Source organism: Phoxinus phoxinus (assembly GCF_949152265.1).
Source record: "Phoxinus phoxinus genome assembly, chromosome: 2".
Lineage (NCBI taxonomy): Eukaryota > Metazoa > Chordata > Actinopteri > Cypriniformes > Leuciscidae > Phoxinus > Phoxinus phoxinus.
Window position 1 is genome coordinate 1,169,772 of NC_136877.1, and position 23,953 is coordinate 1,193,724.

The window sequence follows — 23,953 nt, forward strand, 5'->3', positions numbered from 1 at the left end:
GGACCCCGTTTTCAAAAGTTTGTGTTTTCAAGCACCCAAAACGTCATTGTTCTGTAAAGAAACGACCAAAACGCATAAAAAGTTGTATGTTTTTAGTTGAAAACGGCGTCGTGTAAACAGCCCCTTAGTTACTGCTCCTTGACATTTAAGTCACAATTCAGTTATAATGATTAGATTACATGTATCTGTCTGTTCAGTGTTGCCAACTTAGCAACTCCGTCACTAGATTTCTTGCACACTTTATTGACTTATTTTCAAAAAAAGCAACTAGCGAACTGCTGGCTAACTTTTTGCGAGTCACTATATCATACTCATTCCGTTTTCTGACAGAAAATATGTAAATTATAACAGCTCTATTGAACATTCGGCTATATATAGCATTAAAATAGCATGTGAGCACGGTGTGATTCCATGACATGCATTAGTTTACTCTTCCTTTATCTTAAGATGGTATCACTTCTTCAAATGCGTTTTAACGTTGTGCATCCTCAATGCAGTTTCTTAGTCAGCTTCATGGTGGACGCCCGAGGAGGTGCCATGCGAGGATGTCGTCACAATGGTCTACGGCTTCTCATCCCACCGCGGAAGTGCAGCGCCCCGACTCGAGTCACATGTAGACTGGTCAAAAGACACCGACTGGCAAGCATGCCCCCCATGGTCGAGGGAGACGGTCTAGCTAGCAGGCTAATCGAGGTCGGACCCTCTGGAGCTCAGTTCCTTGGGTAAGCAACCGTTGGTATCAGTTTATATGGATAGTGAAATCTGGACAGAAAGTAAGCTTGCAGTGCCTCATCACAATTCAAACTCATGATAAACATATGGACCTTTTTTATATTGAATATTTGAATTATTGACTTTTCGTCAATGGACAATACCGGAGTAGATCAGTGCTCTGGATTACACTGGAATAATTATTGTGTACAAGTATAAACCTGCACCAAATTCGACTTACATGTTAAACCACCCATCATACTTTGCTAGTTTTAAGTGACATTTCGGGGTGGGATTTCAGCAAACTTGCTAGAGTCATCACTTCTAACTATACCCCTCAAACTAAGTTAATGGATATATATTTAAAGGGGCTATATGTAGAATTCTGAACATGATTCAAAATTTAGATATACTCATGTCATGGCGAAGTTCATGTTCATGCTTAGAAGTAAAAAGAAGTTGGAAATACCTTTGCAGTGATATACTGTTTAAAAACAGTTTCACTGAACGGAAGAGAAACTCTCGGGAGCGTAAACACCACTTCATTTTGATTTTTGAGGCAAAAAGTTCTGAGTCCTTCACATAAAAATCAGTCTATAGGTTTTCATAGGCAACCTGAAATCGGGGAAGGACTCATTTTTTACGTTTCGTTAAAGCTGTTCATGCATTGGCAATAAAAAGTGATGTAAAATGCAAAAAGCTTACATATAGCCCCTTTAGAGCCATGAAGTTTGTAAACTTTTGTTATATTTAGTGAACTGTAAAGTCCCATATCTTGTAAAAAGACCAAGCAAATCTTATTGTGATAATATCTTGAAATTTATGTTTTTTCCCTTTCAGCTTTAATGTATATAATTCCTCTTTTAATTAAACAAACAAAATGTTTTGTAAGAATGGAGTGTAGGAACAATTGAAGTGAAGCGTACTGCTGAAACACACTCAGAAATACAAGGATTGGGATACACGGTGAAGTCCAGGATCTAGACAGGTGGTGCTGGGGAGGAGGAGGAGTAAAGAACATCCTCGTGGCACACAGTACTGAGTTGGACCAGGTCAGGAAGGACATATATATAAGGTTGCATAGATAGGAAAGAGAGATTGATAAGCTGCGCTGCCAGCTTAAAAGATCAGACCAGATACCTGGGAGAGCGTCATGGACGAATTATGCAAACGTTTTAGACAAATGGGTTTATGGCAGGGGTGCACAGGCCACAGTCCTGTAGAGTTTAGCTTCTGCCCTGATGAAGTGCTCCTGATCCAGCTTATCTGGTGTGTTGGAGCTGGGTTAGAGCTAAACTGTGGACTAAACAGGACTGTGGCCCTCCAGGAGCGGAGTTTTACACCACTGGTTTACGGTGTAAAATAAGTACCAACACTTTTTTTTATCTCTAATATTGCTTTAATGGAGTAATGTACATGTGTCTAAGTTTGTTCTTTGCTGCCTTTATTACTCACCTCCTGTCAAAATGACTGCTTCTGCTTCTCTGTATCTAACAAGGCTGTACCACCTGTTTTTTTGGCGTAATGGCTTGCAGGGAAATTCATTGCACCCTCAAAAAAGAACCCTTCTTAAATTGATTTAATATGTTTTTCCCTTTCTGACTAACAGTTGATGAATGGTAATCTACATAAAGTCCAGGGCTGTGTACAAAACCGCCCCTATATAGTGCACTATTTGAGGTGGACAGCCGTGGTGTCTGAACCCATAGTGGACATTATCAAGTGCACTCATTCAATCCCATAATGCACCTCAGTAGCGAGTGTAGAAACAAAGTAAAATCAACGGTTAGCTACTAAAGAGTAGCCATGCACAGATGTTCCAGTGAATGAGGATTTTATCAACATGTGCTCACTATGGAAATTCACATACGCAATCGAGCCTGAGCAGCATCTATGTATTTTGGGAAGGTAGGAGTTGCTAAGGTCAGGCTGAACGGAAGAACCCGTCATTGGGAAACTTCGCCCCCAAATGCAGACCTGAGGAACTTTCTTAGTTCCAGAGTGAAGTTCAGCAGTATGTCAAGCCCTCGATGGGCGTCAACCGCCGTTCTTTGTTGGCGTTTCGTAGAATAAAAAATATCTGTGAGATATGAGGGGCATAGAATCATTCTGTCCCTTATTCTGCTACAGACCTTCCCGAACGGGACCCTGACATAGCAGGCTAAGCAGCAGAGAAGCCTGTCTCAAAACTCAAGAATAGTCTGACTTGCACACCCTGTTGTAACCATAACACAGTGGTTGTGAGAACCGAGGCACGACTCCTGTGCTCGAGGGCATCGTCGTGCAGAGCAAGAATGAGAAAAACTGCCATTTAAAATGCACAGTTGGACTGTTCTCACCCCGAAACACGTAATGGGAGAATGTACAATCTACCTCCATAGTGGTGTAACCACAACGTTGTAGTCATGTGATCCAAGGCACAAATCCTGTTCTCTGAAAGGGTTACTCCACAGATTGTCAGGTCTGGGACTCGAACTATGGGGCAGTGTGGACCCAATTGGCAGATAATCACAAGAGAAAGGTTTAGAAGAAAAAAAAAACAGAGTATTTACTGAGGCCCCATCCACACTACTGCGTTTTCGTTTAGAAACGGAGACCTTTTGCTACGTTCGCACCCCCCGTACAGACTACAACGGCGAAAGCGAAGACCTAAAACGGAGAAGTTTAAAAACACTGCCGACCCCGTTTTGCGTTTTGAATCTCCGGAGGGCGTTTAGTGAAGACGGTCAAGCGGAGGACTTTAGAAACGCTGACGCAGAGGCTCACGCTCGGCTCTATGATTGGGTGTCATCAGTCATGGCGTATCCTTCCCTGATTCGTCAGCCACCCATCACATGACCCGTCCCCGGGAAGAAAACATACAAAAACAGCCTGGACTACGTAACGTTAGTGACTGCAACATGGATAATGAATTACAAGCGTTACTGACGTTGATGTCTTTGCTAGCAGCTGTTGTGCAAGTCAATTCTGCATTTTGTAATCTTATAACTGCCTACATGCGGCTATTTACACCGGCACGTGCACGCCCAGCGTTGGTGAATGGTCACGTGATCCACGTTTTCAGTCGTTTTAATGTGGACGGAGATCAATTCTAATACGCAGCTAAAACGCTGGTGTGGACGGAGACCGTATTCGTTTTAATTCTCCGTTTCTAAACTAAAACGCAGTAGTGTGGATGAGGCCTAAGTATTCTTCTTGAGCAAACAATGAGGAAACAAGCCAGATCAGCGGTCTGATAGAGTTCCTCAGTTTAGTTGATGTGTCTTGTAGTCATATTCCAGTGTCCATCATTTCCACAAGACTGCAGAGTGTCTTTAGGTTTTCAGAAGTGTGCTCTGAAGCTCATGAAGTGAGCCATGTTGCACAGGGTTATGGACTCTCGAATTCAGCCATCTTTTCCTGATTTTTATTACTAAACGAACACAAGGAAGAATATATAATCAGTTTCATTTACATGCAAATGCATAATCTAGTAATAAACGTAATGCCATCTAGAGAGAAACATTTATGATTAGATGATGCAAAAAAATAGTTGAATAATGTTGTCGTTCATTTATTAAAACAGACCATTTCAGTTCAGCTATTTTGCAGAACAAACGAGCCAATTCTATTGACATTTTTATTAATGATGTTTAAATAATTTTTCTGTTTGAACACTCATGAGTCATGACACAAGGCCCAGACAGCAACATAGTGTCGGCCCAGATCCGGTACACGTGGACTCCACATCTGGGCCGACACTATGTTGCTGTCTGGCGAGATGTCATGGAACTGACTTTTAGCGTAGACTTTAGAAAACTCATCTTCTTTAAAGGGTATTTTCACTCTTACGTACTACTTACAAAGAGAAATGTAAACCCTTCCAAGGTTGTTTTTTCTCTCTCTTATTTGTTTCAAGAAACGTTCTTCTAAATAAAACAAACTCGACAATATGCCACCTATGCTCTCTTTTCCCACTGCTGCTATTGGATGACAGTAAGCTCCACCTCCCTACTGCCCCGCCCCCTCTGAATGAGGGCGAGAGTTTGGTTAGCCGCATTCTGCAACTGGGCCCGCCAGGGACAAAATTTCTGGGGTAGGAGTGACACGCGAAACAACCAATGGATGCCAGTCCCACACCCCACTCTCTCCTTTCTCACTATCTTCCTGTGTTGCATTGGTTGTATTCTGCTTTCATTGTAAAGTGGCTCCGTTTAGTCGTCAGTGGTGCCATATGTGAACCCTAGTGTCATTTTTATTTTCCATTCTAGCCTTGATTACTCATGATTGTTTCCAAACTTGTTGAAGCTAATCAACAAATTGAGATTATACTTCTGTACTTTGCCATCAAATGGCCACAGGTTTGGGAAATTCATGACCAAAACATAGTGTTTCTAGTGATTTGTCACAAGTGTGTTATTCTGAATCATCAGTCTGTGTTTCCTTTACTCCTTTAGAGGACTGTTTTTACCCAGCTGTTTGTGCTCGTCTTGTCTTTTATTTGTTTTGCTATTCGCTGTGCTACTTTAGTTGAAGCATGAGTTTCTGTGTGCATTTTTTAGGTATGAACATAACTTTGTGCATATTTTTTTTAGTATGTTTGTGATTTGTATTTATTTATTTAGGCCATACCATATCCACTAGAATTTTAATAAAAAGTATCAAGACTTGGTAGAGCTGGGCATATCAATGCATTCCAGCACTGAAGTTAAAGTGATTGAAAACCAAGTTTAGTTACTTTTGATAAACTTTCTTTTATTTTTGTGTTTTTCAAACACTTGAATGAAATAAAACAATACAATACACATAATTTACTTATGCATGATATAGACTTTATTCTATCCAGTTGTTGCTAATTGTTGCAGTTAACATTACCGAACAAGAAACGAGTAAATAAAATGAGAGATTTCGGATTCCCCAGACAGCTCCATAGTGCCGGCTCAGATTTGGCCCATTTCTGTACCAGATGTGGGCCGACACTATGTTGCGGTCTGGGTCCCTTTTCTGTATATTATACCTATTCCATTATACTAGAATAATAAGCCTCTCAAAGACATTTGTTACAGTGATTTAAAGCTAAATTTATTAGCCTACTTGTAGGAAAAATGTTTAGACATTCGTATGAATAACGTTCTTGTTGCTCCTGCCGGGTCCCAGGCCTGTGATTGTGGAGATCCCTCACTTTGCGGCTCTGAGAGGGAAGGAGAGGGAGCTGGTGATCTTACGCAGTGAAACTGGAGAGAGCTGGAAAGAGCATCATTGCGAGTACACAGAAGAAGAGCTCAACCAGATCCTCAACGGCATGGACGAGGGTGAGGAGCAAACACATGATCAAACACAACCCCGACAGCAACATAGTGTCGGCCCAGATCCGGCCCACATCTGGGCCGTGTGGAATCCATGTGTACTGGATGTGGCACTATGTTGCTGTCTGGGAAACTATAACCTCCCATTGCAGAGATTTGTTTCCACTATTGAATAAATATAAGAAATGGACAGAAGGTGTACAGTATGTCCGTCTTAAATTACAGGGCTGGACCCACCAGAAGAGTTGGAGAGGAAGCGCATCTGTCGCATTATCACTCGAGACTTTCCACAGTATTTTGCTGTGGTTTCTCGGATTAAGCAGGACAGTAATCTCATCGGTCCAGAAGGTGGAGTTCTGAGCAGCACAGTGGTTCCTCAAGTACAGGCCGTCTTCCCGGAGGGAGCGCTCACTAAACGCATCCGCGTCGGCCTGCAGGTACAGTAGCACAGTTGTTTTTACAGAGGAAAACAGTGAATGTCACAATTTGCTCTTGTGATCATTTTAGTAATTATTGCCTTTGCTACTTGGCCAGGCTCAACCCATGAGCGGTGATGTAGTGAGGAAGATTTGGGGTAATAAAGCCACGTTCAGCCCTATAGTCACTCTGGAACCACGGAGGAGGAAATTCCATAAACCCATAACCATGACCATCCCTGTCCCGAAGAGCTCCGCTGACTCGGGCCTCGCCGGCTTTGGAGGTGGAGATACTCCTACATTACGTCTGCTATGCAGCATCACAGGTGAGAAAGCACACGGGATATACTCAAACAAAACTCATTTTTACTTTCAATCCAACTTAATATACAGAGACAACCGGGGCTTTAAAACGGGGTCAAAAAATCGATCCGTTCACTCCGAGCAGAATCAGTATTTTAAGCTTTCTGTTATTGCGTTCCCTCTGAAACATAACCGTTCTGAAACCGGTTTGATTAGAAGAAAATATCAGTTAATAACACTATTCATTGATCTACCTGTTGATCTTTACATAGCTAGCAGCCTACATTGTAAAATGTAACCCCATTTGAAGCACTGGTAATCTAGATTTGGTCATCTGAAAAAGTGTGATCTAATCCTATTTTACTTTGAAAAACCAACACAAAAGTAAAATGGATTACCTGATCCTGGAGAGCAAAACATGGGATTCCCAAATCTAGATAAATATGATCCAAAATAAAACTTTTCAAACACATTGGCCTTGGTGATTGATTATAAAAAAAGAAAGAAAAATAAATTCTGATTAGTAGTAATTCTTCACTAACCTGCAATTGTTGCTGGTTTCAAAGCACACACCATGCTGGATATTAGCTGCCATTAATTTTCACTTAAATGTAATGCCTGAGATCCAAAAGCTAATGCCAGCGACTGATCCAAAAGCTAATGCCAGCGACTATCCTACAATGACTTGACAGCTAAGCACCGATATTTCACTCACATCGCACTGGGATGCAATGGGGCGAATTTAAATTCATGGTTGGATCACTGCCAAAATAAAACGATAAACAGAATGATATAATAACTTTATTAATCAGTGAAAGTTAATAGAAAAAAAGCATATCTGTTCAGAACAATTAGAATTGATTTAATTTTTGTTTATATTCCTGTTAAAATTTCATTTTGTTTTCATTCCTTGAACCGGTTCAGAACCCTGGAGACAACTATACAGTAAGTAAGCCATTCATAGGTTAAGTGTAATATAACGGAGGCCAGCTAGTGAGAGCTGTGCATGTAAACCTCACTCATCTGGCCTCAAGAGGCGCTCTAGCGACTGAGGCTACAGACTGCGGTCCTTAGCATCCTTGTTGGTGCCTGCCTCCCATGCTGGAGACACCGGTTCAAATCCCGCTCGGAGTTGGTCGAGTACGGCCGGTTACATTTGGTGCCGTGACCCGGGTGGGAGTGAGGTTTAGGGAGTTGAGTGTAACAGAAGCAAGCTAGTGAAAGCTGTGCATGTAAACCTCACTCCCCTGATCTCAAGAGGCGCACTAGTGACCGAGGCTACAAACTGCTGTCTTTAGCGTCCTTGTTAGCGCACCCACCTCCCATGCCGAAGATGCAGGTTCTAATCCCACTCTGATTAGATGTGGTGCCATGACCCGGATGGGAGTGAGGTTTAGGGGGGTGAGTGTAACAGAAGCAAGCTAGTAGGAGCTGTGCATGTAAACCTCATTCGTCTGGCCTCAAGAGGTGCACTAGCGACTGAGGCTACAGACTGCGGTCTTTAGCATCCTTGTTAGCGCATCCGCCTCCAATGCCGGAGACACAGGTTCTAAACCCTGCTTGGAGTGGGTTGAGTAGGACCATTTACATATGGTGCCATGACCCGGATGGGAGTGAGATTTAGGGGGTGAGTTTAATGGAGACCAGCTACTAAAGATTGATGGTAAACCTCACTCCCCTGGCCTCAAGAGGCACGCTAGCGACTGAGGGAACAGACTGCGGTCTTTAGCATCCTTGTTAGCGCGCCCGCCTCCCATGCTGGAGATGCCAGTTCTAATCCCACTCGGAGTGGGTGGAGTAGAACTGGAGAGGTTACAGTAACACGAGTGACATGAATATTCTGCCCCCATTTAAATGCTAAGTTGTTTGCTCACAAAGTCAGTTTTTTACAGCATACTGAAGCCCCTCCTCTAGTGACATCTATTTAAAACTGCATTGCACTGTATTGGGCAGGATCATTAAATAATTGACAAGGACAAGTGAACAAGAACTTTCAAAATAAAAGACATTTGCTGTAGTCAACAACATTTTTGTATTTTGTAACCAAAACCGTTTCTTCCATGTATAGGTGGGACCACTCCTGCTCAATGGGAGGATATCACTGGGACTACACCATTAACATTCACCAATGACTCCGTGTCTTTTACCACAAATGTGTCTGCCAGGTATATTCTCTAGAAGCAACAGGAGAGTATATGTTTTGAATGATGAATTTTCCCTTTGTAAAACCCAAATATACTTCAGTGTTTACGCGTACGCTTGGGTGCGCTACCGAACATGTGACGCAAATTTAGTCTTCGCCAAATTTAGTCTACATACTCTGTACGCTCAGCTTGCACATGCACATTGTTTTGTCCACAAGGGGCAACACTGGCCCGGGACCGACAACAACAGACACCTGCATTGATGAATGCTCGTGCGAGGTGTTAAGAAATACCTACAACTCTGGTTTAAAAAAGTACAAAGACATTTTTATCAGTCATAACTTAGAGAAATAATGCAGATTCTGGACGAGGAGGAAACTATGCGTTTGGCTGTCCGGATACGCTAGAGTTCGCGTCGAAACTGAAGTATACGTTGGGTAAATGGGCCAACCCTGGTTGAAGCTCACACATGAGTTAAGCACCAATATCTCCCATGTTTTCCTCATCAGATTCTGGCTGATAGACTGCAGGCAAGTACAGGAGTCTGTGAACTTCGCCACTCAGGTGTATCGGGAGATCATCTGTGTACCTTACATGGCCAAATTCGTCATCTTTGCCAAAACGCATGACCCTATTGAGGCTCGATTGCGCTGTTTCTGTATGACTGATGATAAAATAGATAAAACTTTGGAACAGCAAGAGAACTTCACAGAAGTGGCACGTAGCCGAGATGTGGAGGTGAGTAATGGGCAGGACTTGCTCGTCCAAATATCGAAAGCTAAGAGTGGGTATTGCTGCAATAGATTCCTGTTAATATACTTCTATGCCACCCAATCAGCTCTAGTTCTGAAATAGAGTTTGGTTTCTCTGCGCACCTCCGCATCTGGAGGTATCGCTTGCTTTGTGTTGCGTCTTTAGCTATTCTCTTCTGTTGCGTCGTTTCTCTAAAGGAGGTTCCCAAGGTTTTAATAAAGCCATTAGTGCCTAAGATCCTACATCCTGAATGCATGCTTAAATGCATAACCGCATAAATGTAAATCCTATCAGAATTTGTAGTCTTAACTATTAATAATTGAGAACTATTTCCACTGTGGAACTGACATAATTGAATGTGTTGTATTCTAGGTATTAGAAGGAAAACCAATATATGCAGACTGCTTTGGAAACCTGGTTCCCCTAACAAAAAGTGGCCAGCATCATGTCTTCAGCTTCTATGCCTTTAAAGAGAACCGACTGGCTCTTTTCATCAAAGTGAGTTAACTATGCATTCATATATCTGAAGAATTATAAGAGGATCCATACAGCCGTTTAACTGCACTCTTGGCAAATCACTTGTAGATCCGAGACAACGCTCAAGAGCCTTGTGGGCGCTTGTCCTTCACAAAAGATCCCAGATCTTATAGGACTTTGACCCATGGTGCAATATGCAATCTAAACATCAGCCTGCCAGCTTACTCAAAGGTAAGTTCATGCAATATGCTACAAAATGCACAAAATTTCAATTTTTATGTTGTTCGCTTTTATGGCAGGTTTGCATGAATTCTTGCATTCATTCTGTTGCCATGAAATGATTGCTTTATACCACAATATCTGCATAGGTTTACAGTTGAAGAAACACTCAACTTAATGAGTCGATTACACAACTTATTGCTGTGGATATTTGGAAGGCCTCATTTTAGAGCCATCTTTTCCCTCTATTTGTTTCCCTTTTAAAAAAAAACATTTTTGAATGAACAGCTGAGATATGCATTTCTGTTGCACCTAACCCGTCACACCGCGTCTCGCTGGCTGGCCTCAGACATGTTGTGTTGCTCTGATAACTGCTTAGCCTGCTCTTTCTGTCCCCTTCTGTCCTTCCTCTACCTCTGTCCATCTCTCTATCATCTGGTGCTCTCGTCCTCTTTTGCTGCTTCTTGCTCCTCAAAGGAATCAGATTCAGAACAAGATCCTGATGAGGAGGTAACTGCCATTTTGCACTTTAATTAACAAAAGATCCTTTGCTTTCCTCCATTATCCCAGTTCAAAACTGTGTCCAGTCCCACTGGCTTTAATTATTATTATTACAGAGATAAGTTGTTGTGTGAACAGTAATAATGAGAAAATTTGTTTCAAAACCCTTAGAATTTCATGAATGGCTCCATAGATATATTGTTTTGTTTATTTGATTGTTTGTTTGCTTGAGAAGCCATTCATGCAGGAAATACAGATACTTCCAAATGGTTTACACATATTTTCTCATAACTGTATATTGTTTGGTGTGCCAGCTGTGATAGCTTGTTATCAAATGATGTGGGGTCAAATAGCTTGAAGAAAGAAAGTAAATTGGCAATGTTAAGCTAAAAATATGGATGTCTGTTCATTCAATGCATGTAAAGAATTGAATTTTCTTCACCTTTTTTCTTTACAGACGAGCCGAACACTTGAGAAATGTAAGATATCGAGTTAAATTAATTAAAATGTTGTGTTATACCTGAAACTTTTCCATTGAACTTACAAACTGAGAATGTCATCACTGTAAAATAACTTACAAAGCATGATTTTAACATTCTACAGAATAACCTTGTGTCTGAGTGAGTTAACTATTGATATGTTAGAGATGTAACGGTGCACAAAAATGACGGTCCCATTTATTGTGGTCCCATTCTAATCCGTTCCCATTCCAATCCGTTCTGTCCATTTGACACGTTCATTGAAGTCTGGTAAACATAGACATGCTTGCTGTCAGGACAATCCTTTATGTGAAATGGAAATATTTATGTGAATCTGTAACATTTACAGGTAAGTATACAATAGTAAGATGTAAAACAACAAGCCATGTAGTTTTATGATTTAGTTTGAAGCGCAAAACGGAGTTTGAATTTACATTTCGTAGATAAAGAAGTTCCGCACGTGCAGCGATTTAAACACTATTTAAACCACGAACCGAAAGAACCATAACAAACATGTTTTGTACCGTTACACCCCTAATATAAATATATTAATGTTTTATTCTGATCAGTTTATGAATCTTGATAGAAAAAAAGTTTTTGAATGTCTCTTTGCTCATAATGTGAATTTCATTCATACTGTGGTGATGTTTGTTTTCAACTGTTTTAGATCCCTACTCCCTTCATTAAACACAATAACAATCTGCAAAGCAAATTATGATTCCCATCCACATCTGTATAGTCACTCTCCTTAGTACCTTTTTTTGGTTTCCCTGGATTTTTACACATAAACAAAGTGTACTTGTAAGCCAGCCCAGTATCTCTATCTATAAATGTACAAAACATTAATAATATAAACCTGTGTTTAAACTAGTCATTGCCCTTTTTTGTAGATATGTGGCTTCATCAGTTGGATATTAACATTGCATAGTTTGCTTACTATTGTTTTAGAGCATATTTAAATCACCACACTATGTAATGTAACCTTTACGTATAGTTCTTACATTAGGCTAATATTCAGGTATAAGTATGAATTTGAATCCAAATCTCTTTACTACATCAAACTTACTACACACTAACAAGTTTACCAAATTTCTTGTGTGTATGATTTTTTTCAGTACTGATCTTTGTTTAACATTGTTTACATTGCCACTACTAATATTATAAATCATTATTTCAATATTTTAATTTCAGTTCACTGTCTTGAAAAAAAATCAAGCAGCTTGTCACTGGGGCAGTAACCTTTAAAGGACAACTTTGTACCTAATCTACTCATAAAAGGTGCATTTTAGTACCTTAGAGTAGTAAACTTTACCCTTAACTACATTAACTTTTATGGGCAAATAAGGTACAAAGATGTCCCTTTAAGGGCACTGCCTCCATTATTTCCACATCCTAAAACATCCTTATGAAATTCAGTTTTAGTTGCATATCACTGGCTTTCTTTAAAGAAAACATTAAAGACTTGTTTTTGATGAGTTCATTTTTATTGAGTTCTCTCCTGAATTCTCTCTTTTTCTCTTTCTTCTTCTGTAGACATGAGTTATAAATATTGAGCAATGTCTACTTTGTGTTACTGTTTTTCACTATATGTCCCAGTGTTTGGGTTGGCTTATTTTTGTCTCCCTTTTAAATATCACTTTAGTTTGTCTTTTTGTTTGTGTGAGTGCGCTGTTGAACCAAATGTGGATAAACAAGTTTCCTGCTTATTCTTCCATTGTCTTTAAGATTTGGTTAGTATTTGCTTTGCAGTTGTTATTCCCCCAGAAGTACAGTAGACTCTCCACTCATCCTCCCATAGTCCACTTACCTTTTTTGTCATCTTGATGCCTTCTGGTCCTTGAAGCTCTGAATTGATCCCTTATGTCCTTTTCCAATCTCTGTCCCTTTAATTTAAATTTTGGTTAATTTGCTCCTTAAATGTCATCCAAATGGAAGATGATGAAGACACAACTGAAACGTCATTCCTGAAAACACACTTGATCCGAGACTCCCCTGCGCTTGCAAGTCCAGATTTACTCTCTGAAGTGTCAGAGATGAAACAAGACCTGATCAAAATGACTGCTATTCTGACCACTGATTCCTCAGAGAAAGCGGGCCCAATGCAGGGGGATTATTTAGATAAGGGGGTGGAGGAGGTGTCAGCAGAGCCTTTTGAGATAATGGAAAAAGTCAAAGAGGATTTGGAGAAAGTTAGTGAAATTCTGAGAAGTGGAACATTTGACAAGGAAGAGTCTGTAAAAGCAGAGAGTCGTCCATATAGGAAGGATGAGGGGTGGGTTCTCCTTACAGAAAGTGAAATTGAAGAGGCCAAAATGATGGCTGCCTTTGAATCTCAAGAATCGCTTCTAAAGGAAGTTAGAGTCAACAGAGGATCACAGAGACCAAAGGGTGCTAGGGGCAGGTCTGGCATGGACACTGTTTCCACTGGTGAAGTTAAGGAATACTTACTGGATGTGCCTGAAACATTTTTGTCTGCATCCCAAGAAACTCCATCACAGCAACGGTTCACTGAGGTTGTTCTGCGCAGAGGTGGTCGAAAAATAGTCCCTACAGTGGCAAAAGACACTAAAGCCCATACAACAGAAGTAAAAAAGCCAGTAAGGAGGAAAGGGCCTCAAGGACACACAGAAGAAACCCAATCAATGAGCACAAAAGAAAGTAACCTTAGGAAGAGCACAGAGAAGTCTTCCGAAGGGGATGCCTTACTACCTGTACCTGGAGACCAAAAAAAGTCTCCTGTATCACCAGTTGTTGAGGAGACACCAATTGGCTCGATTAAAGATAAAGTTAAGGCTCTTCAAAAGAAAGTAGAAGAAGAACAAAAAGGTCATAAAAAACAGACAGGCCAAACATCTCCACATAAAGCAACAGAAGGCAAAGCATCTTCTGTTATAAAAGACCAGAAAACATCAGGCCTGAAAAAACTAACATCTTCACCCCAGAAACAGTCTCCTTCTAGGTCACCAAAGCCTGAGCCTGGAAGTCTAGAAGAAACCATGTCTGTAAGAGAACTAATGAGAGCATTTCAAACTGGCCTAGACCCCTCAAAAAGAAAGTCTGGGCTCTTTGAGCACAAAGGATCTTCCAAAGCAGAACACACAACAGCGAGTAAACCCGAGGCTATACTCACAAAGTCACAATGTCTTCCCCGAGCACGCTCACAAGAAGAAGATGTTTTAAAGCCTGAAGATCACCATGAAGAAAAAGAAGGCATAATTAGTCCACACATAAAACACTCTAAAGACTTTGAAAAAGATACAAAAGCAAGGCAGAAGAGTGGCGAGGGTGTGGTTACTGGAAAAGAGCCAGCAGTTCCCTCCACTCACTCAAGCGTGACAACAACTATTCCTCAAAATTTGTCAAAATATGGCAGAGATCTTTTGCCTGATAATGGTGCAGAGAACAGTGCATTTGATGACAGCTCTGACAGCGTTAAACATGAAGCACTGGTCGACACACCTAGTGCTACTCTTGCTGAAGTGGAAGCCCCATTGAGTTCTGAGGAAAGTTACAAACATGAGGGCATGGCTGAGACTCCAGAAACAAGCCCTGAGGGCCTCCCATTATCACCAAAAAAACCAGCTCAGTCTATACTTGCAAAGTCCTCAAAATCAGTAGCAGTCCCCCCTAAGGCCAAGACAAGTAAAATATCTGTTTCCTTTTCTACTGAGATGAAGGCAACTAATGAACATGCATCTGATGCTACAATTCATCATCCAGCACTGAGCAAAACAGTGGATGAGCCAACAAAAAGTGAGTCCATGTCTATTCCTCATAGGAATAGGGGAGTGAACTTTGGGGATGAAAAAACTTCTGTTGATAAGGACATTGTTTCTGTGTCATCCAAGCCACCTAAATCTCGAAAACTGACTAAAAGAGCATCTGAAACACTAGAGAGTTTTTTGAGCGATGAGGAATCCTTTGATGATCAACCAACACCAACCTCTTCTGACTTTCTGGCCTCAAGGGCAGCTATACAGGATCATGGTGGTTTAGTGCTGCCTCTTAGACACCAAGATTCAGAGACCCTTAGTCCAGTAGGTGATGACTCTTTTACCATTAGTCACAAAGACTCTTTAGAAGGTAGTCCCTTGATGGAAGACAACTCTTCCCATAGAACCCCAGACTCTATTGAACCTAGTCCAACAAATGAATCCCCATGCTGTGACTCTTTAGAAAACAGCCCCGTAGAGATGAAAACCAACCTGACTTTTCCACCTACAGTAGAACAACCCAGTGTGACCACAGGCCCCCTGACATCCTCCAAAGCCCCTGAAATCCCCCCAGAGAGTTTGCGTAGTAGATTGCTCAAAGAACAGGAGGGTAATGCAGACGATGACAGTTGTGAGCAGACGTCCCTGATGACAAGTTCGGGTAAGAGTCCTCTCTCCCCTGACACACCAAGTTCTGAAGAGGTAAGTTATGAGGTCAATCCCAAAACCCCAGACCCCATGGTCCTGATTGTTCCCTTTAAGCCATCAGTAATCCCAGAGGAGACAGTAGAAGATGATGAGTTGAAGTGTGGCCTGACACAGAGGACAATTACTCCAGAGGAAGAGATGTTTAAAATGGCTGCCAAAATAAAAACATTTGATGAAATGGAACAAGATGAAAAAGACAAAAAGGACAGTAGAAAAGATAGTGACTCTTCTCAGACATTGGTATCGTCTGATGCAGGAGATGAGAGCATCAAACTGTTTGAACTTACATCCAAATATGAAACATCCTCTGTGGATGATGTTGGGTTTACTGAACTCAACCAAGAATCAGAGATAGCACGGTCTGTTGAACCGATCATTAAAGTACAACCTCCCTCTCCTTTTCCAGCAGGTATACGTAAGAGCCCCCAAACATCTGAGGACATTCAACATACCATGGCCCACAGTGCAGCATCTTCAGCTGAATCAGCAATGACGAGACCTCAGTCTGTCTCAGAAAAGCATAACATAAAACCACACCTTCAAGAATCTCATAGTGAGAAATTTGAGGACAAAGAATATGTTGATTCAGAATTAGTGCAGTTGAATAAAACTGCCTCTAACAGCAACAATCTGGCTAAAAATATAACTGATGAACAAAAAGAGCAAAGTTTAAAAAGATCTAAAGGAAATCAAGAAACTTACAGTGATGAAATGCAGACCGAGGCAGCCAATTTCCAAAATGTTGATTATATATTGCCTAGTCAGGAAGAGTCTAATGTAACAGATGAGATTAAAGGTGATTACATGAGGCATACAGGGACATCTTATGTTGATATTTGTAGTGGCAGCCAAGATATTGATTCTATTCCAATTATTATTGGACAAACAAGAGAAACATTTAAACCAGAAATATGTATTTATGATGACACAGAGGAAGATGATGCTGAGGAGGAACCTCCTAAGACTGAATCTAGAGGAGTTACAGCAAAAGCAGAGACAGACACCTGGAATTCAGTGCGAGAAGATGATGATGCATTTGCAGCAAGAGTCAAAGAGGAAGAGCAAAAGGTCTTGGGTCTGGTTGTAGATCGGCCTTCCCAAGGAGCGACTCCAGACACAACACCCGCAAGGACACCAACTGAGGAGGGTACACCAACAAGTGAACAAAATCCTTTCCTCTTCCAAGAGGGAAAACTTTTTGAGATGACAAGAAGTGGTGCGATAGACATGACAAAAAGGAGTTACGAGGAGGAAGGCTTTGCATTTTACCAAATAGAGCAACCCATTGAAGAAGGCATAGCTGAAGGAGGAGAGAGTGGACATGGTAGAGCATCCAGTGATGCTGAGAATGATGTTGGATGTAACCTATCTTTGCAGATAAAACCAGAGGAGGATAATGACCTTTCTAAAGAGCCTGCAGATTTATCTGTACGTTCTCCTACTGAAGTTAATCTGGCAGCAGCTACAAAGTCAGATGTTATAAAGCCTAAAACTTCAACCAAAACCTCAGAGAAGGACCAAACAATGGCAGAAACAGCAGAGATTAAATCAGACAAAGTAATGAGTGAGGGACATTTAATATCTGATCCTGCTTACTCTGATATGGTCATAGTCGATGTTCAGACAGCAGTGTCAACTATTACTAGATCAGTTTATTCCCAACAGGACCAAGAGTTCTCAGATTTCCCCCCAGATGATCAGCACTCAGTTATAGAACAAACCAAAATCCCAGAAAAGACAGAATCTAAAAGTAAAATGGTCTCTAAAAGTTCTATATCATCTAAGACTAGAAAAGATATGCCCACCTCCAAAGTGGAGGAGAAACCAAAATCCAGAATCCCTGTTAAGGCCAGCTCCCTCAAGTCTGAATGTGTAGAACTTCCCAAGGATAAGAAGTCGAAGTTGCCCGTAAAACCTCAAACAAGGAGAAAATCTGACACAGAGACAGGCCCACCCATAACCTCCAGTTTAACAAAGTCTTCCAAAGCCAAGAGCTTCTGTGAAAGCGATTCCACCAAGAAGCCGACCAAAAAGGACCAGAGACGTTCAACAAGCACTGACCTATCCAGCGCAACTAAGACACTTCCTTCAAGACTACCAGTCAGGGGAAAGCCTGGTCAGCCAATTCAATCCTCTACACCAGCCAAACAAAAAAAGGCCCTGCCCACTGACACAAGCAAACAGTCTATTGCATTTTTTGAAGAGATTAGCCATGAGGCAGCTAAGGTAGTGGAGAGTTTGGCTCAGGCAGAGAAAGACAAACAGGGGGCTGCTGCCTTATCTGATGATGAAAGCAGCACCATCGATGCCTCAGTAATAGAGAGTGAACCTTTCCTTGACATGCAAATGCCTTTCCCTGAGGATTCCTTGGTCATTAGGCCCAGATGGGACAACCCTGTTGAGACGCAGATGGAACGAATCCCTGCTGATAAAGTCCGAAGTCAAGGTATCCCCCATCTCTTGGGGCCCATTATCTCTTTCTCATCTGCCTCAGCACCTCAGTGATAAAGGTGCTTCTTCTCTGTCTTGTAACTAATGCTTCAACTCTTCGTGGTGATTCTTTGATGTTTGGGCTATGTTTGTGACTGTCTCTTTTCCTTTTATCTGACATAAGTCTCAAGATTTGCATAAAACCAGATGCAGTGTGGAGTATTTATGTAATTTTTTTGCCAGTATATTCACTGACTGCATATAGCTCTAATGACAAAATTAATTAAATTTAAAACATCAGTTGTGAGGTGCAGTTGATATTATAATTTTTATAATGTTCACAAATCCTGGGACAGTTATTCATAGTATTCATTCATGATTGATATTTTACCTCGTCTTTGCTCATGGTTTGAAAGTGATCTGATAATGGTTTCTGTAGCATATTTGCTTAGAAATGTTGATTTAATAATAGATTATTAAATATTTAAAATATAACGTATATATTTTTACATGAGAAAGCCAGTGACCTTATTTAACTTAGTGTTGTAAATAATTATTTGTAATGACTTCCAGTATTAGATTTGTGTGCTTATATGTTTTTTGCTGCTTTGCTGGAATTTGCAGTAGATCCACAGGATGAGGCTGACAGGAAAGAAGGGCGTCTGGCTGTAATAGCGGATCATCTTGGTTTCAGCTGGTCAGGTAAGCTGCTAACCTCTATACCAATGGTTCTCTAACTTGGTGCCGCAGAGCACCTGTTGCTGCGATGACTATGAGTGTTACTTACAGAACATTTGTCATTACATTAATTCAGTTCACTGTGACTGTGAGCAGAGAGCTTAGATATTGACAGAGCTAGACAGAAAATGTACATATAAACTACAAAGAGGCTCCTTGTTTTTTTATTTGGGAACCTCTGCTCTATACGGACATTTTTGAAATGCCATTATAAGGTACAGTACTTGGTACCATTGGTGGAATTATTTATGGATAATTATTTATGGAGTTAGGATACATTCATGTAATGGTTGCATTTATTTGCAATAGTTGTTGATTAATGTATGACTCATTACCGATGTGATTTTATTCAAACAGAATTGGCTCAAGAGCTTGAATTCAGTGAGAAACAGATCAATCAAATAAGAAATGAGAATCCAAATTCTCTTCAAGACCAAAGCCATGCACTCATAAGGCTATGGAAAGAAAGAGAGGGCAAAAATGCCACAGGTAAGATCTGTTGATCATGTGTTTTCCTTTATTTTGAATGAATTTGCATTGGTCTATTCACTGCATATATACGAAACACTATTAAATCAAAGATCAGTACACTTTAAATAATTATTTCAGCATTACCCCTCAGCCACCACCAATGTCCCTGCTGACAAATCCAGCATTGTTGGTCACCAGCATAAGGTATGTTTTGAATGCTGAAATTCATGCTGGTTTATGCTGGATTATTCAGCAGGAGTGCAGTATCCGTTGGAATCACTTTTTTAGTCATTTTTTTTCAGCACCATTTGCTTAAAGGCAGAAACTCATCTAAACTAAAGATTGGAGGTGGTTGAGGAGATTCCCCCTTCCATGTAAAGCGCTTTGAGTACCCAGAAAAGAGCTATATAAATCTAACAAATTATTAATTATAAATAAATTGACTTCAATTACATTTAAAAACCTGGCATCATGGAACACTTTTTTGGGTAAACAAAATTCCACAATTGAGCAAGTACATTAGAAAAACCATTGTCCAAAACAGAGTTGTTGCCTAGAATTTGAAATAATCATCTAGTTTGTGATGAACATGGACAATGTTAAGCTGCAATCCTTATTGACCCCTGTGGAATCATCAAAACCTTGAACTACAGAGAACTACAAGACATGTTTCCCCTTTTTTTTGGAATATCTTGATGTTGTCTTGGTGCAGCATGACAAATCTGCTCTGAAATGATCACCAGTAACCATTGGATAACCATTATATTCATTCACGCTGAAGAGCAGTGCCAAAACACAACTGATGTCAAATAAATACTATTTATGTAAAAACATAAATATGTATAAAAAAAGTAACATGCAACTTTGTTTAAATTTTATGGAAAAAAGAGAGACCAAAGTTCTGCAGTGCAGCTTTAATGATCTTCTCCTTTTTGGAAGAAAAAATTACTTGCCATTATTTTAAATTGATTGATTAAATGAGGAAATGCGTGCTATGACATTTTAGTGATCAGGCATATCATTTTCAGTAAAGAATGTGTGTGTAGTGCAGTGTGTATGCTCGTTACATGCACAGTACAAATTATGATATTATGAGATCACTCACTCAGAAGGGGATCACTCTTATTGTACATATCTAGTTGTGTATTTAATTCTATTTGACAAAAGTATATATAACACCTCTCCACTTAACAGCAGAGAACACTTTGATGAAGACACTTACAAAAATAAATCGAATGGACATTGTGCATCTCATTGAAACAAAAATCATCCAGTCCAGTCAAGACCAGTCATCACACACCTATGCAGAAATTGAGCAAACTATATCATTGGATCATAGTGAAGGTATGTATGATGACAATATCTTGAAGCATATTAGGTTGGTGTTTATTTGATTATAAAATATTCTTATTCCTCACTTTACAGAAGATGATGATTAACTGTATCACTTTTACAATGGTTTTACAACTGTACAACAGAATCTATATTGTCCTTTGCAGGTTTTTCAGCGCTACAGGAGGACATGGACAGCCCCAGGCCGGGCCGGCGAACAGAGGTCACTCAAAGAGGGTCAGAACTTGGGCCTCTGGTGGCATCTGTTGAGGATCTCTCCTGCAGTGTGTCTTCCCTCAATGATTCACAGAAAGAGAGGTTGTTGATAGACAAGGAAATGGGTTCAGAGTAAGTTCATTCTCTTCCTGTCCTATACAGTTGAACATTTATTAAAAAAGTATATTAAGTAATTTAAATTTGATTCTGTGTTTGTCAGGGTGGTCGGAACCTCAAAACATAGTTCTTTTGATATGGCTGGACTGCGGCAACAATTCCCAGGCACTATTAAACAAGTAAGTCCACTCTTTACCCTGTACAAAACTGTTCCCTGGAGACTACAGTCTCACGTTTATGACACAGTTTACAAAGGTGGTACTATTCCCAATGAACCATCAAGCAATATACATGAAACTGTGGATGATCCTCTCCAAGAGTTAGGAGCAACTGGGGGTCAGTTTATCCCAGTCTCCACCCAACAGGATGATGAACAGAATGTCCCACCCATACATTCAATGGAAAGGTACAAACTGAGTCAGAGACAATCAACCCTATCAGATTTTGGGCACACACTCTTGGAATCAGAGAATGTCGAACCAGATTTCAGTGAGTTGAATGTGGAACTCAAGCAAGATTCTAAAGATTATATTACCTCACAAGTCTCCAGTACAATTCATTCCCTTACATCTCCATCAAGTGAAACGTCGGAAACTGTGTCTACATCACTGATTAAATATGAGGCTGCATTTTCAAAGAAACCAAGTCAAAGTGAGGAGTATCTAAAGCGCCACATTGAGGAAGTTTCTGACAGATTCTATAGAACCCTTTTTGGTGAAAGTTATGTTTCAGTCCAAAAGAGTGCAATTGCAGAGACCTATAAGTCCCCTGAAAACGAGATGTCTTCTGTGGAGGACGTGAATTCTGAAAAATGTTCAGATGTTTCCAAAAATAATGATGTCAACCAATCAATCAGCTTCACAGAATTGTCTACTGAAGGAGTACAAGGCTTAGCTCAACAACTTGGCATGTCTGCTGCACTCGGAAGTGGCATTACAGAGAAGATTACCACCCCTACACTCAACCAAATGTCACTTGATTCAGTAACTGAGCAGCCACAAATATTATCATTTCCAATAACTGATTCTGGTTCTTCAGAAGCAAGAGTTGAAATAACCATACCAAACACTCTAACCAAACAAACCGATGCTAAATTCACAAACACTAAATATACCATCTCTAGCTCAGTAGAAGTTGTGACGTATAGACCTCTTACACCAGTATATTTAACATCCCAAGTTGAGCTAAGATCACAAGAATTTGAGTATGTTGACAACTTTGGAATGACCTTATCTGAAAATAGATCATCATCGCCAGAATCATTGGTCTCCTTGCCTTTAGACTCACCAATACCATTTGATTATAGACCATCTTCACCAGACTCCTGCATATTAATGGCGGAATTAAGAGTTTCTTCACCTGAATCTGTAACTTCTCTGAATGACTGCACTCGTCTCTCTGTTGACTCTCCATTGCCTGATTTTAGGCCAGCTACACCTTTGCCAACTGCTTTTGAAAATGACACACCTGAATTTACAATAAATGTTGAAGAATACAAAACAGTCCCTGCACCTGGTGAAAAAATGGTTCCTCTTGCAGGATTTACAGAAGATACACCAGGAGCATCTTATTTGCTGGTGACTTATGACGCAGAAAGACCAATTTCACCTGGTTCTGCAATTTTCTACCGATCATTATCGCCTGAATCAAATAGATCTTGGTCTCCTGTGTCCCTCTATTCTGACATTTCAGATAGGGAACTATCCACAGAGATGCATTTTGAAAGACATACTCCATCTCCTTTTTTATACTTGACGGAAATAAGACTATCATCTCCAGAATCAACAGCATCTGTAAATGAATATAGAGTACTTTCCCCTGATTCCCCAATACCTTGTTTTGCAACAGAAGTGCAAAATTACTCTTCCGCACTCATGACAGGATATATATCACCATCATTTCAGTCTGAAGTTTCAGACATAGACTGTGATCTGATATCTTTAGAGTGTCTAGTTGGAAGTCGACCATCATCCCCTGAATCAAATGCATCTTTTAATATGCAGAGATGCCTCTCTCCTGATTCTCCTCTTCCCAGCTTTACTCAAACAGTGTTGGAATGTTTTATACCTGCTGAAGTGTATAGATCTGATTCAGATGAGTCAGGCCTCTCAGACAATGAAAACAAAACAGTATCAGAAGTACAACCTGAAACCCGACTATCATCTCCTGAATCATTTACATCGATTAATGAACACAGACCCCTTTCACCTGATTCACCTGTACCTGAGTATAGAACCTCATTGCACTTTAATTTCATCACATTTCAGAGCCTTAGAGACTCATCTCCTGAATTAGAAACATCTGATATTGAATATTCTCAGTGTGAGCCCTTGCTTTGTGAACCAAGATCAGAATCCCCAGAATCTTTCATTTTTGAGCCTGAAGATGTTCCTTTGTCCAAGGTTATAGTAGAAAGTGTTATTTTTGATGCCATACCAATAGAGGAATCCTACTCTCAAAAAATATTAGCTATTGAGCCCACTGGATCACTATACAATGAGGAACAAAGGATGAGTGAATTACCAAAACCACAGTATACTGTTATGTCCAAAGCTATGTTTAGTAATCGTATTGCTAAGCTATTTGATCCACACTACAAGGGCAAGACATTCTGCTCCAAGTTTGTTTCAGGAGATGTTTCAGAAAAGGCTAAGACAATAACTTCGGCTGTTGGAAAAGCTGAAGTTTTACATGATCCACAAGAAGTATATCCATCTGCTAAAGATTCTAAAATTCATGATTCTTTTAAACAAAACCCATCTGTCAAGTGTACAGTGAATAATCAGCATTTACCTCAGATACAACTGAATTTTGAAAGTCCAGCAATGTTCCAAAGTGAAGGCAAACCACTTTCATCTGAGTCACATGATCAATTTAGACCCATATCTCCAGAATCTCTTGTGATGGATGAAACACTTGAAGCAACTGAGTGTAGACCAT

At 40.3% G+C, this 23,953-nt stretch overlaps 1 protein-coding gene across 18 annotated transcripts in view; it reads left to right on the forward strand.

Annotated features, from left to right (window-relative positions):
• The window catches only part of ank2b (ankyrin 2b, neuronal), a 111,627-nt gene that overhangs the window by 68,135 nt on the left and 19,539 nt on the right, over nt 1-23,953 (forward strand). For 5 of the 18 annotated variants that reach the window (XM_079594085.1, XM_079594091.1, XM_079594086.1 and 2 more), the window contains 14 exons: nt 498-722; nt 5,848-6,002; nt 6,222-6,433; nt 6,531-6,738; nt 8,784-8,880; nt 9,369-9,597; nt 9,985-10,110; nt 10,198-10,320; nt 11,267-11,288; nt 18,764-18,841; nt 19,235-19,366; nt 20,543-20,692; nt 20,848-21,028; nt 21,117-21,192. In XM_079594085.1, coding sequence (XP_079450211.1) covers nt 498-722; nt 5,848-6,002; nt 6,222-6,433; nt 6,531-6,738; nt 8,784-8,880; nt 9,369-9,597; nt 9,985-10,110; nt 10,198-10,320; nt 11,267-11,288; nt 18,764-18,841; nt 19,235-19,366; nt 20,543-20,692; nt 20,848-21,028; nt 21,117-21,192 — 2,014 coding nt within the window. Of the gene's footprint in view, nt 1-497; nt 723-4,687; nt 4,787-5,847; nt 6,003-6,221; nt 6,434-6,530; nt 6,739-7,639; nt 7,661-8,783; nt 8,881-9,368; nt 9,598-9,984; nt 10,111-10,197; nt 10,321-10,785; nt 10,819-11,266; nt 11,289-12,287; nt 15,042-15,512; nt 18,156-18,763; nt 18,842-19,234; nt 19,367-20,542; nt 20,693-20,847; nt 21,029-21,116; nt 21,193-23,953 lie in introns of those variants that run through there. The other 13 variants (XM_079594094.1, XM_079594089.1, XM_079594095.1 and 10 more) reach the window with 12 other exon arrangements.